This window comes from Eulemur rufifrons, chromosome 6 (assembly GCF_041146395.1).
Source record: "Eulemur rufifrons isolate Redbay chromosome 6, OSU_ERuf_1, whole genome shotgun sequence".
Taxonomy (NCBI): Eukaryota; Metazoa; Chordata; class Mammalia; order Primates; family Lemuridae; genus Eulemur; species Eulemur rufifrons.
In genome coordinates this window covers 68,355,492-68,374,629 of record NC_090988.1, presented here as the reverse complement: position 1 = coordinate 68,374,629, position 19,138 = coordinate 68,355,492, and the positions used below count along the sequence as shown (strand labels likewise).

At 43.7% G+C, this 19,138-nt stretch overlaps 1 protein-coding gene across 2 annotated transcripts; it reads left to right on the top strand.

The window, feature by feature from the left end:
• The first annotated feature begins 1,137 nt into the window (after window positions 1–1,137).
• E2F8 (E2F transcription factor 8) lies at window positions 1,138–17,204 on the top strand. Of its 2 annotated transcripts, none has more exons than XM_069469692.1 (13): window positions 1,138–1,355; window positions 2,538–2,661; window positions 4,394–4,672; window positions 5,052–5,208; window positions 7,057–7,371; window positions 7,645–7,806; window positions 9,391–9,528; window positions 10,770–10,973; window positions 11,280–11,367; window positions 11,626–12,157; window positions 15,409–15,541; window positions 15,657–16,051; window positions 16,429–17,204. In XM_069469692.1, the coding sequence occupies exons 2-13, from the start codon at window positions 2,647–2,649 to the stop codon at window positions 16,609–16,611; spliced, it is 2,601 nt and encodes an 866-aa protein (XP_069325793.1). In that variant the 5' UTR covers window positions 1,138–1,355; window positions 2,538–2,646; the 3' UTR covers window positions 16,612–17,204. The 2 variants fall into 2 exon arrangements, with proteins under 2 accessions (XP_069325793.1, XP_069325792.1); XM_069469691.1 differs by lacking the exon at window positions 1,138–1,355 and adding an exon at window positions 1,831–2,215.
• Window positions 17,205–19,138: the final 1,934 nt, after the last annotated feature.

The following is a 19,138-nucleotide window of genomic DNA, read 5'->3' as shown; positions in this document are numbered from 1 at the left end:
TGGCGATAGCTGCAGCGCCGCGACCCTGGCCTCAGTATTACAGCATTCCCGCCTTACCGAGTCCAGGAGCAAATAAGAATGTCTCTCTCTGCGAGTCAGCAATGGGAGATTCACTGGTACACAAATAAGCGACGGGGCTGGGGGAGCGTGGCCCCGGGCCTTGCTGGAGTTTAAAGGCGTGAGATTACAGAGGAGGAAGAGCCCAAACCAAACAGTCGGTAGACGCGAGCCCTGATCTTGGCGCGGTTGGGCAATACATGCGGTCCAGCAACCCCCGCACGCGTCCGCAGAAAAGGGGAAATGTTTTAAAGCCGAGAAAGCCGAGCAAGCCCACATTGGTGCAAACAATCCAGGCACAGGCGAGGCAGCGCTGCCGCCCCGAGCCTCAGTTTCCCTGTCTGCCAAATAAGGACGTTGGATTAAAGTGTCTCCCAAGCCTGCTGTTACTCTAGGACTCTGCAATATACTAGGCTAAAGCTGCCCGAGGATCGGAGACCGGAAAAAGAGGGAAAAGCGAGGGAAGACAACAGGGAGGAGCCGGTAGGAGACCACAAGAGGAAAGACGCCTGGACCCGGCTTGGCGGGTTTTCAACTTCACTGCTTCTCCTCTAACACCTGAGTTCTCACCGCTGATCCAAGGCCCCGCGCCCATCGAGTTTGGGCACCGGTAGCCAAGCTTCTCTCTGCTCACACCAGTTTCTGAAAACCATGAGATGGTGGGCAGCACAATAATGCATGCCAGGGATGGAAGGGGGAATGGTCCCGGCTGGGGTACCGATGGCAGGTGAGCGGACCTGGGGCTGGGCAGGAGGTGAGACAACCCCAAGCTGGGGATCACAGGGCACCCGCGTACCAGCCCGCGAGCCCCGGGCGGGCCAAATTTTATTCCCCAACTTTGAGCAAGGGGAGGGGGTGTATGCAAAAAAAAAAAAAGGGAAAAAAAGTTGCTGAACTTTTCCCCCAACTCTGCTGTGGAGGCGGGACGGAGGGCGGCGCCAGCACCCTGATTCGCCGGTGGCTGGTGTCTGCAGGCTCGGATTGGCGCGCGAGGTCCGGGGCCGGGACCAGCGGGCGTGGGGGAGGGGAGCGGCCCTCCCCGCCCGCGGGATCAGCTCGCGCCGGGAGCGGGTTAATTTCAAATCGGGGGCTTGACTGCTCCGGGACAGTCACGCTCCCTCTGCCCGCCCGCTGGCCCGCCAGTCCCGGCCCGGGCGTTTCCCTCCCGCACCCACCTCAGCGCGGCGGAAAGACAGACTGACTGCCCGACACGCGGACTCCCGGGCCTGAGCCGGGAAGGGCTGCCGAGGAGTCTGCGCCCGGCTCCCGCCGGCTCCAACCGTGAAGTGGACTGACAGGTCAGTGAGACGCAGAGGGACGCGGCGCCAGGCCAGCACAGCACCCGGAGCGGGTTCGGGCGGGAGGTGGCGGCGGCGGCGGCGGCGGCCGTTTCCCGCCTCCCGCTCCGCCGGGGGCAGTAGAAGGAGGAGCCGAGCTCCCGCGCAGAGGGGCGGGGGCGAGCGGGGGGGAGGGGCGGGGATGCTGTGGTTCCGGGCGCGGGTTTGCCCGCGCTCAAGCCCCGCGCTGCTAAGGGGCGGCGCCGGCCACGGTCCGGCTTTCCGCGCCAAATTTTTAAATCGGAGGCGGAAGGTCCGGCCCCGCCCCTGGCTCCGTCAACCAATTGCAGACCCGTGGCCAGCTGTCTGATTGGTCGGGAGTCGTTGTCCTGGAAACCAGGAGGATGCTGTCCAGGAACTGTAGGGCAGGCGGCAGGCGGCCCGGGCCTGGGGGAGGGGCGGTTGGCCAGGCCGAGGGGGAAGTGCGCCGGGCGCGGAGCGGGTGGCGGCAGGGGGACTGTACCTGTTTGCCTTATAGAACAAACGCAGCCTTCCATGGTGGAGCGCAACATCGCGGGGTGAACGGACCACCCGAATAGCGAGTACCTAGAGCTTGGCATCTTTAAGAAAGTCCTTTTTAAAAAAGTCTTAAACATAAGGCACTCTTTAAATGCCCAGCAGTAAGCTTAGAGCTTAGGGACTGAATTTGTAAGTTTCATAACGGGCAACTTCCCAAGACTTTACTGCTGAGCCTGTGCACGTGTGTGTAAGGGGAGAAATTCAGGCATAGATACAGACTTGTATCCGGATACTGGGGGTCGCGTGTGCTCGGCCGGAACGTGGGCTCGTGCGCTCAGTCTGGAGCCCTGATCTGTGAACAGGTGGGTGCTTGCTGCAGTCTATTTGGTGGGGTCCGGAGAATGGCCCTCATTTTCTAAAGATGGGAGAGGGCTGTCACTGCAGAACTGTGGGTTACTTGAAGTCTCATGACAGCGGATCCGTTTGCTGAAGAATTTACTGGCATTTGTTGGAGTTCTCTGCCCGGTGAGGCTATCTCTAGTCGGAAATAAAATGTAAATCTAGTTTGCCATTTTTCGTTAGTCTTTGTTTCTGTGGCCTGCTGTGTCCGTGAAGGAATTTTCAACATACGATTTCTTGGTATTTATTTTTCTCTAACTTTTTCTATTTCCTTTTTTCTTTAAGGATATTAAAATTTTTAATAGAGTTGATTAAACTACTTGAACCATTGAGATTTGGAGAGGAACTCCAGATTTTTCGTTTTTAAACTCTAAATGTATGAGAAATTTACAGAATGGAGAACGAAAAGGTACTTTTTAACTTCCATATTCTTTACTGCAGTTTTAACTCCACAATTTTTCATTATCCAATATATCTTATTAATATCACATCCCTTTTTGGTTAGTCTCTGTAAAAACCTGGAAAGGAGGAAAATTTAATTTTTGAAGAGGGATAGGGTTGCCCAGAGTTAAAGTAATCTTTCTAGTTTTTAATGTTATGGTGGGAGTCTCAAAAGCATAAACAGAGAGAAACGGTATTTTTAAGAATAATGAAATTTGTTTGTTGTATTACAACACTTCCGAGGATTGTTGAACAATAGGAATTCAGAAAGGCATTTGACATGATTCTAGATTGGATTTCGTTTTAAGATAATTTTTCTACCAAATTGTAAGCTTTTTTTTTTAGGCTTATGGGAGCCTCAACATGCTCTGTTTATGAGGTAAATATTTTGTAAAGTTACAGTAGAATTATTACTGGGGGCGTCCAACTACTGTTAGGTAAGAAAAATAAGCTTGTATGCAAATTCCTAATAGTTACAGATGTTAGTCAAACAAGAGAATTACTATTGCTCTTGACAGTCTGTGGCAAAGGACAGCAGCCTTTAGTAAAACCCCATTCTTGGATCAGCACCTCCTAGGTGCACATGCCGGCAGGGATCTCCCATTGGATCCATCACACTGACTTCCATATACGAGCACCATTCCTGGAGTGAGAGAATATCTGGGTTCTTGTCCTGTGCCACCTCTCTCAGCCTGCCATGTCCCCTTCTGCAACATAGGAGTCCATGAAAATACAAATGGAAAAGCACTTGATAAATACCAAAGTGTCACAGACATGTAAAATAATCCTGTTCACCATGTTCCTAAAGTTAGTGGGTCTCTCCATTCTTTTACTTACTGCCATTCCAAGCATTTTCTTTAAAATAGGTACAGATAGGAGTAATGGGTAGAATCCCAGACGTCCAAAAGTGGAAGGAACAAAGTCTCCATTAGTCATATTTATGAACTGCTGTTAATTTACCCTTTTGTCTCAGTAGCAGTCCTGCTTCTACCAGAATCTAGCTTTATGACCTGGGGTAGCTAATGTTACTTCTCTTAGCCCCATTTTCTCCATCTGTAAAGTGAGGGGTGGATATTCAAAGAGCAGACTTTTCTGGTCAGAAGTCCGCTCTTGGGCACTCTGGATTTTCCTGATAAATCTGACCATATGCTAGCCCTCACCCTTGTCTACTTAGCTCTCAATGGTGTTTTCTTGAGCATCCACTGCATGCAGCCATTGTGCTAGGTGGATAATTATAATAGTTTCTGCCCTGGAGGCCTTTACTCATGACAGTGTCATGAGTGAAAGTTGCTTCTAGGAGTTTGAGATCACTTAAAATTATCAGTCCTGTTATGGGAAGCTAAGTGAAGGGTATGTGGAAACTATCTTGGCAACTCTTCTCTGTACCTAACATTATTTCAAATAAGAGTTAAGAATTATGTCTCAATTAAAGTTTTTTAAAAAAAATTCTTGAAACAAGATGAAAACATGCAGGACCATGCTTCGTTGCAAAATTAAAAATGGGAAATTTAACCATTAGAATGGACTGTAAGTGTCAAGTGATCATTGCAATATAGATGTTAACTTCATCAACTCTACAATCTCATTAGGCAATTTTTTCCTCAGCAATATTCTATTCATTGTACAATTTCTAGAGTCAAAAGCTATCTGATAAAGCCTGTTTTACCATGGATTTAATTATTTACTTTTTTTTCAACCAGGAAAATCTCTTTTTTGAGCCACATAAAAGGGGTCTAATGAAAACACCTCTGAAAGAATGCACTACAGCAAATATAGTGTTGGCAGAGATCCAGCCTGACTTTGGCCCTTTAACCACGCCCACCAAGCCCAAGGAAGTCTCCCAGGGAGAGCCGTGGACACCAACAGCCAACCTAAAAATGCTCATCAGCGCTGTGAGCCCTGAGATCCGCAACAGAGATCAGAAAAGGGGGTTGTTTGACAACAGAAGTGGATTACCTGAGGCCAAAGACTGTTTACATGTAGGTTTTCAGAGGACTGGGTGAAGACAAGAGAATTTCTTGGAGGGTTGTAGCTATTGCAGAAGTGCTAGCAATTTAAAGCATCACCATCCGAAGGCCGTCATTAACCTCCTTCAGAGCACCAGGAAGGTTTGGACCCCATCAAATTTAGAACTGGGAATTCTGAACCTTATAGTTATTTTTATTGCAGGCTTCCCCTTCCAGGTTTGCCAAGCAGTTTGTACTGGTTCTCCCCCACTCCCAGTTTTTGCCCCCAGACTTTGCAGCTGTTGAAGCTAAGCACGTGTATGAGTGGTGTTAGTCGTCAAGCACAGATGCCCCTCCCAAATCTGTCAAACTTTATTTCAGAGTAAGACATCGTTTACCTTTTCCTTTGTAGGAACACTTTTCTGGAGATGAATATGAGAAATCTCAACCAAGTCGAAAAGAGAAAAGTTTAGGACTGTTATGCCATAAGTTCTTAGCACGCTATCCTAAGTATCCCAACCCTGCTGTGAATAATGACATCTGTCTTGATGAAGTAGCGGAGGAACTTAGTAAGTATCCCATGAGCTCACTGAAACAGTTCACGATTAAAGTGACTTTACGGACTTAACTCCTTCAGACCCATGCTCATCTAACCAGTGTTTGCATATGACACAGCTAAGACCACATGGACGTGGTAAATCTCTAAAGCCCTCTGAATTTAAGAGTAAAGGCAAATAGTTTCTAATTTCATTAAATCTTAGAGGGGGGAAAAATTACAGTGGAGGTTGCTTGTGACTAACGGTTATCTCTGAAGCTTTAAAGAAAGGAAACATTGTTTTATGACTTGTTTCACAAACAACTACAACTGAACTTCTGGCACCTTCCTTGAATCCCTAGGCTGCTGCATGGTGTTTTCCTAGCTGACACTGGGATCAGTCTGGGAGTGGGAACAGGATTTGTGTGCTCCCAGCCACTCAGCACTATTCTGAGTGGGTTTTCTGAGTGTTTTGTATTGGCCAAAAGTTACTATGTTCTTCCCACCACCCTCTTTTACTCCTCTGTTCATAGACTCAAATCTACTTAAACCTAAAAAGAGATCTGTGGCAAATTTGGGTGCCTTTGAAATTATGCAAATATTCGAATCTACAACTATGAAGAGATGTGCTATCCAGGATAATACATTTTAATATATAGCAATCACCCCATGAAGAAAAGTTTTGCCCTTCTAATACACATTCATATACACCAACTTTATTTCACATTTTAAGAATATGCCATTTAGATTTATCTGCTTTTCACATACACTTAATCATAGCTACATAGGAAGTAGTACCCATTAATTCAACAGGTATCTATTACTAACCACCTTCTATGCATTAGGCAATGTTTTAGGAGTTTCAAATGCATCAGTGAACACAAAGGGCAAAATCTCTTCTTTCCTGGAACCTACATTCTAGTGGGGCAATTGATACCGAGCAAAAGACATAGTAAGTAAGTAACGATGATATATGTTAGAAGGTAATACGTACTGTGGAAAAAAAATCTAGAACAGGATGAAGGAGTTAGAAGTGCTGGAGAGGTGCTTTGCCATTTTAAATTAAGTGCTCAGGACAGTCTCCAGGAACAGCAAGAGGCCAGTAGGGTGCACCCTTCTTCAATAGTGTTTTATATAACACTTTTCCAGGAAGGCTGGATTTCATCAAATATTTGAATGTAAATCAACGTTGAAAGTCAATTTTTTGAACAAAGAGAATTCTAACATTGCAGAATATTGAAAATCCAATTTAAATAAATTGAATCACTAATATCATATTGGTAATGGTAGCTACAAAATAAGCAAAATTAGACTCAAAAAGGGATATTTCGTTTTATTTTTTAACGTCTATTTTTAAACGTACATCATGGTTTTTGTACTTTTCTGTAATTTCAGCACTTTGCACCTATCATATGAATAGTATAGGCAGGGTTATGTGTGTTTGTGTATGTTGGAAGGGTAATATAAGAAATCGATTGGAAAGTGTGGGATTTAGAGTATTAAAGACTTGGTTTTGCTACTTGCTCTGTTCCTGGCCTGTGCTGTGCTGCTTAGCTGGTCCAGGCCTCTATTTCCTCATCATCAAAGTGCAGAAAATAATAATCTACCTCACAAGTTTAGAGTGAAAATGTCCTAAAGCTGTATGGCACATACTAGGCCTCAATAAATGTCTCATTTCTAATTCATATTAACTTATTCATACCCTTCGAAAGCAGGAACATGTCTTTCTTACTTTCACAGTTTGTTGAACATGTGCACTTATAGTTAATAAAGTTATAGTATCCGGAACCTACTGAGTAATAAACTGTGGAAGAAGTTATTCAATTCTCAACACATTGCAAAAACCTGACCCCAGTAACGTACAATTGTACCCTCTTTGCAGATGTTGAGCGTCGGCGCATTTACGATATCGTGAACGTCCTAGAGAGTTTACACATGGTGAGCCGCCTCGCCAAAAACAGGTACACCTGGCACGGGCGACATAATCTCAACAAGACCCTCGGTACTTTGAAGAGTGTCGGGCAGGAGAATAAGTACGCTGAGCAGATTATGATGATCAAAAAGAAAGAATATGAACAAGAGTTTGACTTTATTAAGAGTTACAGTATAGAGGATCATATCATCAAATCAAACGCTGGCCAGAATGGACACCCAGACATGTGTTTTGTGGAACTCCCCGGAGTGGAATTTCGGGCAGGTGAGAGACAGTATGGAAAAGCCCAGGTGGAGCTCCAGTGGCCAATCCGTTACCGCACGGTCCTTATGTGAAAAGCCCGGGCCGTGGCACTTCTCCTGCGTCCAAGGGGAAGGTCCCATGGAGAACACTGCTCTAAGCTACTGCTGCCTTTAATGTTAAAATGCTGCAGTTGTCAGTGGTAGGATCAGGTGGTGGTATTTTTAGCCTTGTTACTTTAGAAGTCACTTGTCCCTTCATGAATTTTAATTCTCTAATCCTCATCCTTCTCCAAAGCTTCTGTAAACAGCCGCAAAGACAAGTCTTTAAGAGTAATGAGCCAGAAATTTGTGATGCTGTTTTTGGTGTCAACGCCTCAGATAGTAAGCCTAGAAATTGCTGCCAAGATTTTAATTGGGGAGGACCATGTGGAAGATTTGGATAAAAGCAAGTTTAAAAGTAAGTGTCATGACTGCTGTGGAATTTTGGACCTGTTCTTAAACAATACCATCTCAGTTATAAACTGGTTTCCAAATATATTGGGTACATAAACAGATCTTCTCTAATTACATTTTTATATCTTTATTTCTCCTTAGAAGCCATGATAATACTGCATTAGCTAACTTGTAGGATTGGAAAATATGTATAACTACTCTTATTTGTCTGACACTTTGGCTTCATTTGATATTGTAATATTTTTTGTTCTCATTTTACATCAGTAGAATCTGTACTGTCTCAGGTCTAAGTGAGTAGTGAATTGTAAAGCAGGACCAGACCCTAGGTCTCTACTCTTTCCACTGATGCTGATGTATGAGAATATAAATAACGCAAAATTGTCCCCTGAAGTGACTTGCAGCACAGGTGGTCTGCCATTTTGAATGGATTTAGCCAGATGACCTGCTCTCAGCTGGAAAGAGATTACAGCCTGGGTTCCTAATACAGAGCGCAGCCCTCACTGCTATACCAGACTTTGCAGGAAGAGTGTTAGAAAGAAGCGCTCAGTAGATGGGGAGGGGCCTTTGCTGGGGGTTAACCTGAACATGGGCCACCTGTAGGACCCAGCTGTATGGTGAGGAAGAGCCACCCCAAGTGACCGCAGAGGTTGTGGGGAATACTTGGGAACCATCACACAGAGACTCCTTCGCATCCTGTAAAGCTATACTGGTCCCATGGAAGTATATTCACACATCCCCAGGTTGACAGTGTATCTATAAAGACAGAATTAAGCGGAGTGTAAAGGCAATTATGCTGGCAACGGGCTTGGGAGATCTGCAACTTTAGAAAACACACCCTGATACTGATGGGTTCCTGCTTCTTCTGAGTCACCAGTTTTCAGCTCTCTGGTTCACTAATTAGTCACAGCCTTGGAAACTATTCTAGGAACTGTAGGTGTGTAACTTGCTGAACCCCCAGGGAACTTAGAGCCTTCTGGCATGGCTACGAAGGGGACTCCATTTGTAATTTTGTACCATCAAGATAGAAGTAGACACAGACTTTTTTTAACAAAACTTTTTAAGATACACGAGCTTTGCAGAATTAATAAATTTAGTCTTTGCGTATTACATAAAGATAATATGAAAGATTGCAAATTTTGATGGGGTACAGAATTTTCCATGCTATGATATTAAATAAGTGTTGTTATAAGGTGTTGCTGCAGAAAAGCAATACATTTGTCACTTTTATTTCTATCTGCTCATAAAATTCTTCTGAATCCTCATTAGAAGATTCCCAGGAATGGTACCTTTTTATAAAAAAATCTGTAACAGTTTCAGATAAGGTGATCTCATCGAGTCATTTTTCCTTTTCAACATGTGCTATTGTCATTTCAAGATTCAGTGCCAGCAGTAACTGAGTCTTTTAAATATTTAAAACTATTTTTTGTCTTAATTAAAGCAGTAGCACTAGAATGACTTAAAAGGAGTCACGTTTCTCTGACATTGACGGTTAAGACAGTTCTTAGAATATGAAGTCCTTTCTTAAGAAGCAAAATCTTTTGATCTTTCATTATTGCATTAAGTGGTATATATACTTTTTTTTTGCCAGCAAAAATTAGGAGGTTATATGATATAGCTAACGTTCTGAGTAGCCTGGAGCTTATCAAGAAAGTTCATGTTACGGAGGAAAGAGGCCGAAAACCAGCTTTTAAATGGACAGGCCCAGAAATCAGTCCAAATACCAGTGGTATGTATTTTTCTTTCTTTCATTCTTTGCTTCATTATTTTGAATTAAGGCACATTTGGAGATATTCTCCCTTCCCTATCCTACCTACCACCCCTGCATAGAAAGGAGATACAAGGGCTGTCCGGAAAGTGTCCAGCCATGTAACATATTCTCGTTATATTAACGATGGCTGAATACTTTCTGGACAGCCTCGTATATAAATAGTTGAAAAGACAATTAAAGATGAGTGCCTATATAGAAAGTTTGGCTTCTGGCTCCATCAGCAACCCAAGGTCCATAAATACCTCCCGCCTTGTGTCCAGGAAATAGAATCTATATATGAAAAGATCTGGGAAATCAAAAGCACCACAAAGCGTAAGATACTGTTGTGGTTGGTGTTATGCTGCTCAATGACCACAACAGAACTTGTGCACATGGAGAACATGAAATGAGTTCATTCTGGTGTCAAGGTAGATCTTTCTAGTCCTCATCTCAACTGTGATCCTGACATTTTACATGCCACCAAAGAACCCCTCCCAGAACCACCAGAAAATGGCAAGAACATGGGCCATGGAGGCGGAGGGAGACTCAGGTTCCAGTCCCAGCTCTGTCACTCATTAGCTGTGTGGCCTTGGGCAGGTGACTTCTCTGAGGCTCAGTTTCCTCACCTGTGAAATGGGAAGACCAATAGCACCTTTCATTGTGATTTTGGTATAATCTCAGAGAGGTCTTTTGGTGCAGGAATTTGGAGTGAAGGCCCTGGGGATGTACTGACCAGGTTCATGTCTCAGACACACGTGCTCCGAAGGCCCTCGGGTCAGTGGGTTAATATCGCTGAGTGTCAGAGCTCTCATCTCTCGTGGGGGTGCGTTCCCTGAGGAGGACCGACCTTGGGGAGTTGTTGGGAGGATCACCATATTTCATCAGCTTGAAGACTCCACTGATTATAAGATGTACAATTTTTTGTATATCACTAAGAAAGAAAAATCATTAGTAACTCCTCTCTAGCACACCACTGCTTACAAGGTGCAGTGCAGTTTCGGAAATGTTCAAGTATGAAGTCTTATGTCCCAGAATTCATTTAATAACATAAACAAGGTTTTGTACATAAAGTCCTTAGACCAGCATCTGGCACATAATTGGTGCTCTATAATTGTTGCCGCTTTTCTCTGTAAAATCATTTCAGAACTACATTTTGATTTCATATCCCAGAAGGAAGCTGAGCCACCTGTATTATAACACGCAGACCTTTCCTGTTTCAGACCCCAGCCCAGTCACTCCTTTTGCCACCTCTGATTTAGAGGTCAGGCGGTCTTCAAAAGAGAACTGTGCCAAAAACCTCTTTTCCACATGTGGGAAACCAAACTTCACTCGGCACCCATCTCTTATCAAGCTGGTGAAGAGTATAGAAAGTGATCGAAGAAAGATAAATTCTGCTCCCAGTAGCCCTGTGAAGACCAACAAAGGTATGTTTTCAATAACGTCAGGGCTCTGCTAGAAAGAATTTCTTTTTATCTCATTCTTTTTAGCTTGCTTGATCCCTGTAATACTTGTCAGAGAATTGTTTCAATATCCACGTACCCAAGCCTTCTTGAAGCCAAACTTATGTATGAATTAAAGGATAAAAAGTCACTTGTGGGGCTTAGTGTTTAATGGCCATGCAGTTTTGAAGGGAGGTACATGCTTTCTGTCCCTTTGACTCCAACGAGTTTTCCTCTGTGAACATGTGTTCTTTAGCTTTGACCAATGCCCCTCCCTTTCTGTTTCACCAGCTGAGAGTTCTCAGAATCCTGCACCCTTCCCAAGTAAAATGGCTCAGCTCGCGGCTATTTGCAAAATGCAATTAGAAGAGCAATCCAGGTAGGTTGGCAATGCTCTTTAGCAATGAACAGGGTGAATTGCTTTTGCATTACATTATTGGGATTACTTATTTCGTGTGAGAACAGGCACTAGCCTTGGAAACGGGAGAGAGAATCTTCTCTGTGTCTCATACTCAGTCATTACAGAAACTATCTGCTAGTTTCAAAACAGCATGGCTTCAATCTGAGGCTTCAAGTGGTAGAACATCTGAGAGAAAATGTGTTTCCATTGTGTCATGTTTTAAATCTTGTCCTTTAGTGAACCCAGAAAGAAAGTGAAAGTACAACTGGCAAGATCTGGGCACTGCAAACCAGTGGCCCCTCTGGACACCCCGGTGAATGCTGAGCTGGAGCTGACAGCACCGCCCCTCATCCAGCCCCTGGGGGTGGTCCCACTGATCCCCAGCCCGTTGTCATCAGCGGTGCCCGTGATCCTACCTCCGGCCCCTTCAGGCCCATCCTATGCCATCTACTTGCAGCCTGCCCAAGCCCAAACCATGACACCGCCCCCAGGCCTGAGCCCAACGGTCTGCCCCACTCACTCTTCTAAAGCTACTGGACCAAAAGACTCCACAGATGCCACCACTGAGAAGGCAGCCAGTGATGCCACCAAGTCCAGTGCCTCCACCAGGACTGGAAACTTGCAGCCAGCCCCACAGAGACAGGGTACGAAGAACCGAAACAGGGAGCCAGCTGGAGAAAGAGGCTCAAAGAGGGCAAACATGCTTGAAGATAGTGCTTCCAAAAAGAAATTTAAAGAGGATTTAAAAGGACTTGAAAATGTCTCCGCAGTAAGTACAAAGCTTTAGGAATTCCCTGGTCAATTAGAGGAGAATTTAGTGGCTTGGGAAATTTACCAGAGCAAAGAACAATCTTTCAGAAGACAGGAACTGTTTCTTAGCATCCCATAATCCAAATGAGGGCCCAGACAGCTAATCCCCTGACTGGGATGACAGCAGGGACATTTTTAACCTTTGGAGGGAGGGATTATTTGCTCTCTTTTTAAAGCACCACGGGTGGTTGTCCTTAAGTCCATTTCTCCATCACATGCTGGAATGCAAACACCTGTCATGAAAGTCTTAAATAATTCACGAACAGACGTAACCCCGAATGAATGGATGGGTGCGTAGGGTTCGTGTAACTTCTTTCTGAGTCATTACCTAATGCTTGTCATGTAACTGGCATCTGTTGCCTAGAAGATAAAGTGTTCCCCGTTTTTACTTTCTACCTAAAATTTAAACCAAAATATCCATTTTGTGTAAATAGAAAAATCAAACTGATTTTGGCAAATTGTAGGTATATTTTGATGTACTGGTTTCTAGAGAATTTTTTCTCCTAGGTGGAGATTAGTTCAGGTAGGAATTAATATCTATCAGATGCCTACCCACATACCAGACATAATAGGTATTAGGCACTTTTACATACATTATCTCATTTTTCTCCCTTAGGACAATTATATATGAAAGACATTACTGTATCAAATAAATACCACTAAACATGGAAGCAGAAGTTTAATCTCTCATTTTGCCCCTGCTGTTAATGCAAGTTATTTTACTTTTCTGTGTCTTGTTTTTCCTCATCTATTAGGAATTTATTCTACCAGTTTTTCCTGATCACCTATAAATAAAGCATTGGGATCTGGGTCAAATCTAACCTAGCACCTGCCTTTGGTGGCAGTTGCTTTTGAGTACTTGCCCCATGGCCATGTTACAATTTTTGTGAAGTTAAGTGAATTTACACATAAAAGGGTTTGATCCCTTTAAGACACTGTATAAGCTGAAGGGTATTATCTGTTACTGTTGTTATTAAGGAAGCTTTAGAGTTTGTCACATCTTCCCTGAGGATGGCCTCATGGTAGCCATTCAAACATCTATTATCTTACATAGTATCATTTTGTATTTAATATACATGCTAGGGGGGAAATCGTAAGACTTTGGCTTGATTCAATTTTCTGGGGGGTCTGTAATCTCTTTGGGCCAATGGGTATGATTTAATAATGGTCTCCTGTTGGTCTCTTAGTTATTCAGGATTAAGGTTTTCAGCGGGTAGATTTTCCACATACCCTGCTTCTTTTTTTCATCTCTACAACTTCATTTTGACCGTTTCTTTTTAGCATGGATTGAGTGAAACAAAGAACATGAGAGATCCATGTGTTAGTTCATTCATCAAATATTTATTGAGAATCTCCACTTCTAGGAGAAAAGACGGTGTGCAAATAAACAGACACATCGGGTAGTGAATGATGAGGACGATGATGTGACAGGAGGAGGGGGTGGTAGGGCTGCTGTAAGCTAGAAGAAATGACATTCAAGTTGAAGTATGTCAGATTCACTCATCTCGCTAATTAAATAGTTCTAATTTTTTTTTTAAAAAAAGGAATTGGCATCATAGGCTAAAAAATTTTGCAATGAATGTAGTTTGTTGAAAATTGAAAAATAATTGTGATTGGAGTACTACAGGCTTTATTGAAGACTTGAAAGAGTTAAACCAGCAACCAGAGTAATTGTATCACAGGAGCATATGACTAAAGATGACAGAGAGCAGCTCTTTGTAAAATGCTTAAATCCACCCCTTAATAATTCTCTGTTTCTGCAGCTTTCAAGGCACCTACTAGTGAAGATTTTGAGCAGTACCAGGCACCTAAGAAACAAAATTAAAAGCTTGTGGTACACTTTTAGCTTTGTGGTTCCCAAGGAAAAGACCTATTAACAGCTAGATCAAACTGTTGTTTTGACAAAGGAGAGAAAAAAGCTCTGAAGAAAGATTAAAGAAGGGCCCCTAGTTTATGCGAGCTGTTTTTGGCTTTTGCCAGTCCCACTCCCAGTAAGGCTAAAGCGGACTTTTCAGGCAGTTCAGCCACCCATGTAGACTTTTTCTGTTTGGTAAAATACAGTGATCTAACAAGCATGGTGGGAGGTACATGCAACACATACCTGGGCCTTTTCTATGTGGTATAAAACTATTGCCTAAAGCTTTTGCTCAGTGACATGTGGGTCTCTAATATGAATTATCAGTTCTCTTATATGTGCTTTACTTTGCATATTCTAAGATTGCTTGTTATCATTAGAGCAAGCAGTACTAGGGAAAAAAAAAAAGTCTATACTTGTATGATTCCTTTGTTCTAAATCAGGGATCTGCAAACTTTCGCTAAAGGGCCAGATAGTAAGTATTTTTGGCTTTGTGGACCATATGGGCTCTGCTGCACCTGTTCAACTCTGCCATCATAGCAGGAAAGCAGCTATAGATAACGCACAAGTGAATGGGCATGGCTATGTTCAAATAAAATTTTATTTACAAAAACAGGCAGGGAGTGGGATTTGGCCCATAGGACATAGTTTGCCCACCCCTTCTCTAAATCAACATTGCTTAAAATGTTTTCTTTGAATACTAGTCCTCCTTAATAACCTACCAAAAATATAGTTGCCAAATAGTCTCAGAAATGCTACATGCTGTGTGCTCCACTTAGGGATTTATAATGCATGCCATCATTAGAGTCAGTTGGAAATTCTCTGATAAAGACACCATTTCCCAAACGTGTTTGACCCTGAATTAAGTAACGCTTGTTTGCATCCCACAGACCTGGGGTCTCTCAGAGTACACTTTAGGAAATATCATCCTACGTAATTAAGGAACAATCAGATAGCAATCTACTAGTGCTATATACGGTATTCATCTTGCTTCTGACAGTTGGCACCACCTTACACCAGGAAGTCTGTTTGCAGGAGTTAGCATGTCAGTGTGCGGGTTGTGTGCTGGGTGAATCCCACCCCTAAGTAGGCTCAGTGCCAGTTTCCAGATGTTTCCCAAGACCACAGGTGGCATATAAGAAGCAGATGTTCTGTATTATTCAGGACAAGCATTGGGAAGCATAGGCAGTTGTCCTCTAGGAGCCGGGTGGCTGGCCTGCCTGCAGCCCGTGCTGCTGGGGGCTTTGGTCTGATGAAACAAGCAACAACCAAGGGATATTAGTCCTGAAGAGGCACATGGCCATTTTTTTTCCTGTGTTTGTGTGCACAATAAGCCCTTCCTCCTTGTTTTCTAGACCTCGCTCCCATCAGGATACCTAATCCCTCTCACACACTGCTCATCCCTGGGGGCAGAGTCCATCCTGTCTAGTAAAGAAAACTCAGGTGCTCTTTCCCCAAACCACAGGATCTACAGCTCCCCGATTGCAGGTGAGTAGACTTAAAATACTATCCAAACGTGGGCCGGTCTCAAGTTCCCTTAAGCCTTTAAACTTCTTGGATAAACGCCTGTGCTTTTAAGATATCTTCACCCTTTTCTTTCCAGGTGTTATTCCAGTGACATCATCTGAACTCACTGCTGTTAATTTTCCCTCTTTTCATGTAACACCTTTGAAGCTAATGGTCTCACCAACTTCCGTGGCAGCTGTACCTGTCGGGAACAGCCCGGCTCTCGCTGCAGGCCACCCTGTTCCCATCCAGAACCCAAGCTCAGCCATTGTAAACTTCACCCTTCAGCACCTGGGACTCATCTCCCCCGGTGTCCAGGTGTCTGCCAACCCTGGAGCCGGAATCATTCCTGTGTCTCCAAGAATAGAGGCCGTTAGTGTCCTACCAGAAAATGCAGGCACTCAGCAAGGAAGAGCCACCAGTTATGACTTGCCAAGCCCGGGCCAGAGCCAACCAAACGGACAATCAGTTGCTGTGACGGGGGCACAACAGGTGAGAGTGCTCGCATTTAATTTAATTTTTCTTTGTGTTATTAAGTCCCAAATCTCTGTGTCATAGGAGACTTGCTTTTGCTTTCCTTCTTTGGAGAGCGAAAGGATGGGAGAATAAGGAGACTGAAGGTTCACCTTCCTTCCACAATGCAGGAAGAGTGCCAGAGGAGTCTATATTATTGGGTTATCGTGAGATTTTTGTATCTCTTTAACAAAATAATTGAGAATGTAAAATTCACGGAAGCTTCCCTCGCCAATTTCAAGATATGTGAGTTTCCCAACATGGAACATCCATCCAGTCCCATCCTCCAAGTCCGCTGGGACATATGTATCTGCGTGTGTTTGACTTCTTTTTTCCATTCCTCTCTTTCCAATCAGCCTGTTCCTGTGACACCCAAAGGGTCACAATTAGTGGCCGAAAGTTTCTTCCGTACCCCAGGTGGACCCACCAAGCCGACTAGCTCATCCTGTGTGGATTTCGACGGTGCTAATCAAACCTCCTTAGGAACTCTCTTTGTTCCACAGCGAAAACTGGAAGTCTCAACAGAGGATGTCCACTAATTAACAGATGTTGGCTTGGTTTGATTTTCTAAAGAGTTGTTCAATAGAGAAGATGCACACAGACTGATTTGGAGAATACATTCTCTGAAAATACTGTAAATATGTTGGGGGTTTGCTCAATGTCAAAGCAGATATTTGTTTTCGTACATATGTATGTTTACACACACACACACACACACACACACACACATATTTGTATAAAGCTGTGTTTAGCCTTCAATCCTACAAAATAAAAGTAAAATGTTGAACTAAGGTATATCAACTTCTAGGGGGAGAAGATTCATTATTTCAGCTGTGCCTCATACTATTATGCAAAGTAACTGTATTAAAGTTTACTTCCCTTTGCGTATATATGTTTGACATGCCTAACACAGCATTCTCTTAAACTTTTTGCACAAAGAAAACGCTGTGTGATGTATAATGTATTTTTAAATAGGGCTATAGCTATATTTTTTGTAATTTCTTTAATCTGTTGTTGCAAGATGCCTTTTTGTAAAGTTCGCAACAATCCTCAATCAAGTCTATGGAAAAATTATTTATAAAATGTATTTTTTAATCATAAGTTGTTCAAATTAAAACTTTTCTAAAGTGTAGTTAACATTTTCATTTGGCCCATAAGGGCACTGTTGGGAAAAAATTAAAGTTTATCTAATCTCAGAGGCAAATTCTTGGTAAGGAGAATAAATGCTGGCTTCCCTTAGATATGTGAAATTTCAAGAATGTTTCTACATTCTTACCCACTTTTGACCCTGGATGTTCCTCTACTTTTGCAGAAGTGAAAATGGCCTCGGAGAGGCTGTTGCTTGGCCAAGGACACCCGGCCAAGTCCCATGTGCTTCCTACCGCACGCTGGGAGATTAGGAATGAAAGGCAGGAGCTGAGATCCTCCCTCCTCTGCCCTGGCATGACCAGCGTCTATCCCAGGCTCTCTGCTCTCCGCAGAGGAGGGTCTGCAACCCAGCCTCTTACCATACTTGCTGGATGGCCCAGCTCCAGGGATGGGAAAACTGCAGTAAGGATTCCAATTGCCTCCACATTCAGGGAACTACCACACTAAACCCTCAAGTTCCAAGAGAAGGAAAAAGCTACAATGTATTAAGTGCACATTTCCTTGACCCCATTGTTACGGGATGAATTGCACCCTGAGAACTGACAAGAGCCTTCCCAGATCAGTGTCTTAAAGCTGCGGTCCCCAACCCCATGGCCCAATACTGGTCCATGGCCTATTAGGAACCGGGCTGTGTATCACTGCTTGAGCTCCCTGGCCCCCAACCCCACCCCCACCACCATCCATGGAAAAATTGTCTTCCATGAAACTGGTCCCTGGTACCAAAAAGGTTGGGGACCGCTGTCTTAAAGGATCATCATAGTATCTATTTCCTACATGTTTGCTATATGTCAGACACTGTTAAACATTTTAAATGCATTTTCTTTATGAGCTAGGACTGTGAGGTCACTGAGGCTCACAGAGGTTAAAACAAGTCCACGGTCACACTGCTAGTGTATGCAAGGATTCAACCCGTGTCTATCGGACCTCTTTGTCCATTACCCATCTGCCTCCAGATGCCTGTCTGGTTGCTCCAGTAGGAACCAAGCCCATTGTCTCAAGGTAATCTGAGCATTTGTGAGGTCACCCCCCTTTCAGATGTCCATGTTTTGTTTGCACAGCCAAGTACAGCTAAGAGAGGGCAGATTTTCACCTTGACCTAGCGACTCCTTTTCCTCCACACCACTAGAGAACCAACATAAGCTATAGTTCTTCGAAAGTACATTCGCCTTTGTTTTTATCCTACTTAGAGGGCATGCTCCCTGCCTTTAAGGTGCTTATGATATAGTTAAGGAAGATAGTATGTACACATGAATAAATTAAAAAAACATTTCCATATCATAAAGAGAAGGTAAGTTGCCAAATGGTAGATAATAAGCAAAATATATAGTCCTATAGAGGCTACTAGATTTAACTGTATACACAGAGCTACAGAAGAGACACCAACCCAGACAGCTGCTGCAGCTCTGAGGAGGTAGAGCTCCCTACATCTCCCTCTGGCTCAACTAGAGGGACTGGAAACCAATATTTTTGTTTTGCCTCCATCAATTCTCCACATGAAGAAATAGGTGTGTTAGGTTTTAAGGCAGCTCTGGGGATTGTCCCATCCAGTTCTGCCACTCTGACAGATTTGCAAGGTTGCCCTTTGATTTCCACCTTCTGTTGTTCATGCCCTGGTATGATCCCCTATGACTTGCTTCTAACAAATGGGATACAGTAAAGGTGATAGGGTATGTGATTATGTGATCACAGGACATAAGATTATGATGCCTGTCTTGCCAGAGTCTCACTCCCTTGCTGGCTTTGAGAAGTCAGAGCAACCATGGCAAGGACCCACCATGGCAAGGAATACGGGTCATGGTGAGTTCGTGCCTTGGAGCTGAAGGCAGCCTGCAGCCTACAACCAGCAGGAAACTGAAATCCTCAGCCCTACCTATAGCTGCAAGGAACCGAATTCTGCCAACAACCTGGACTAACTTG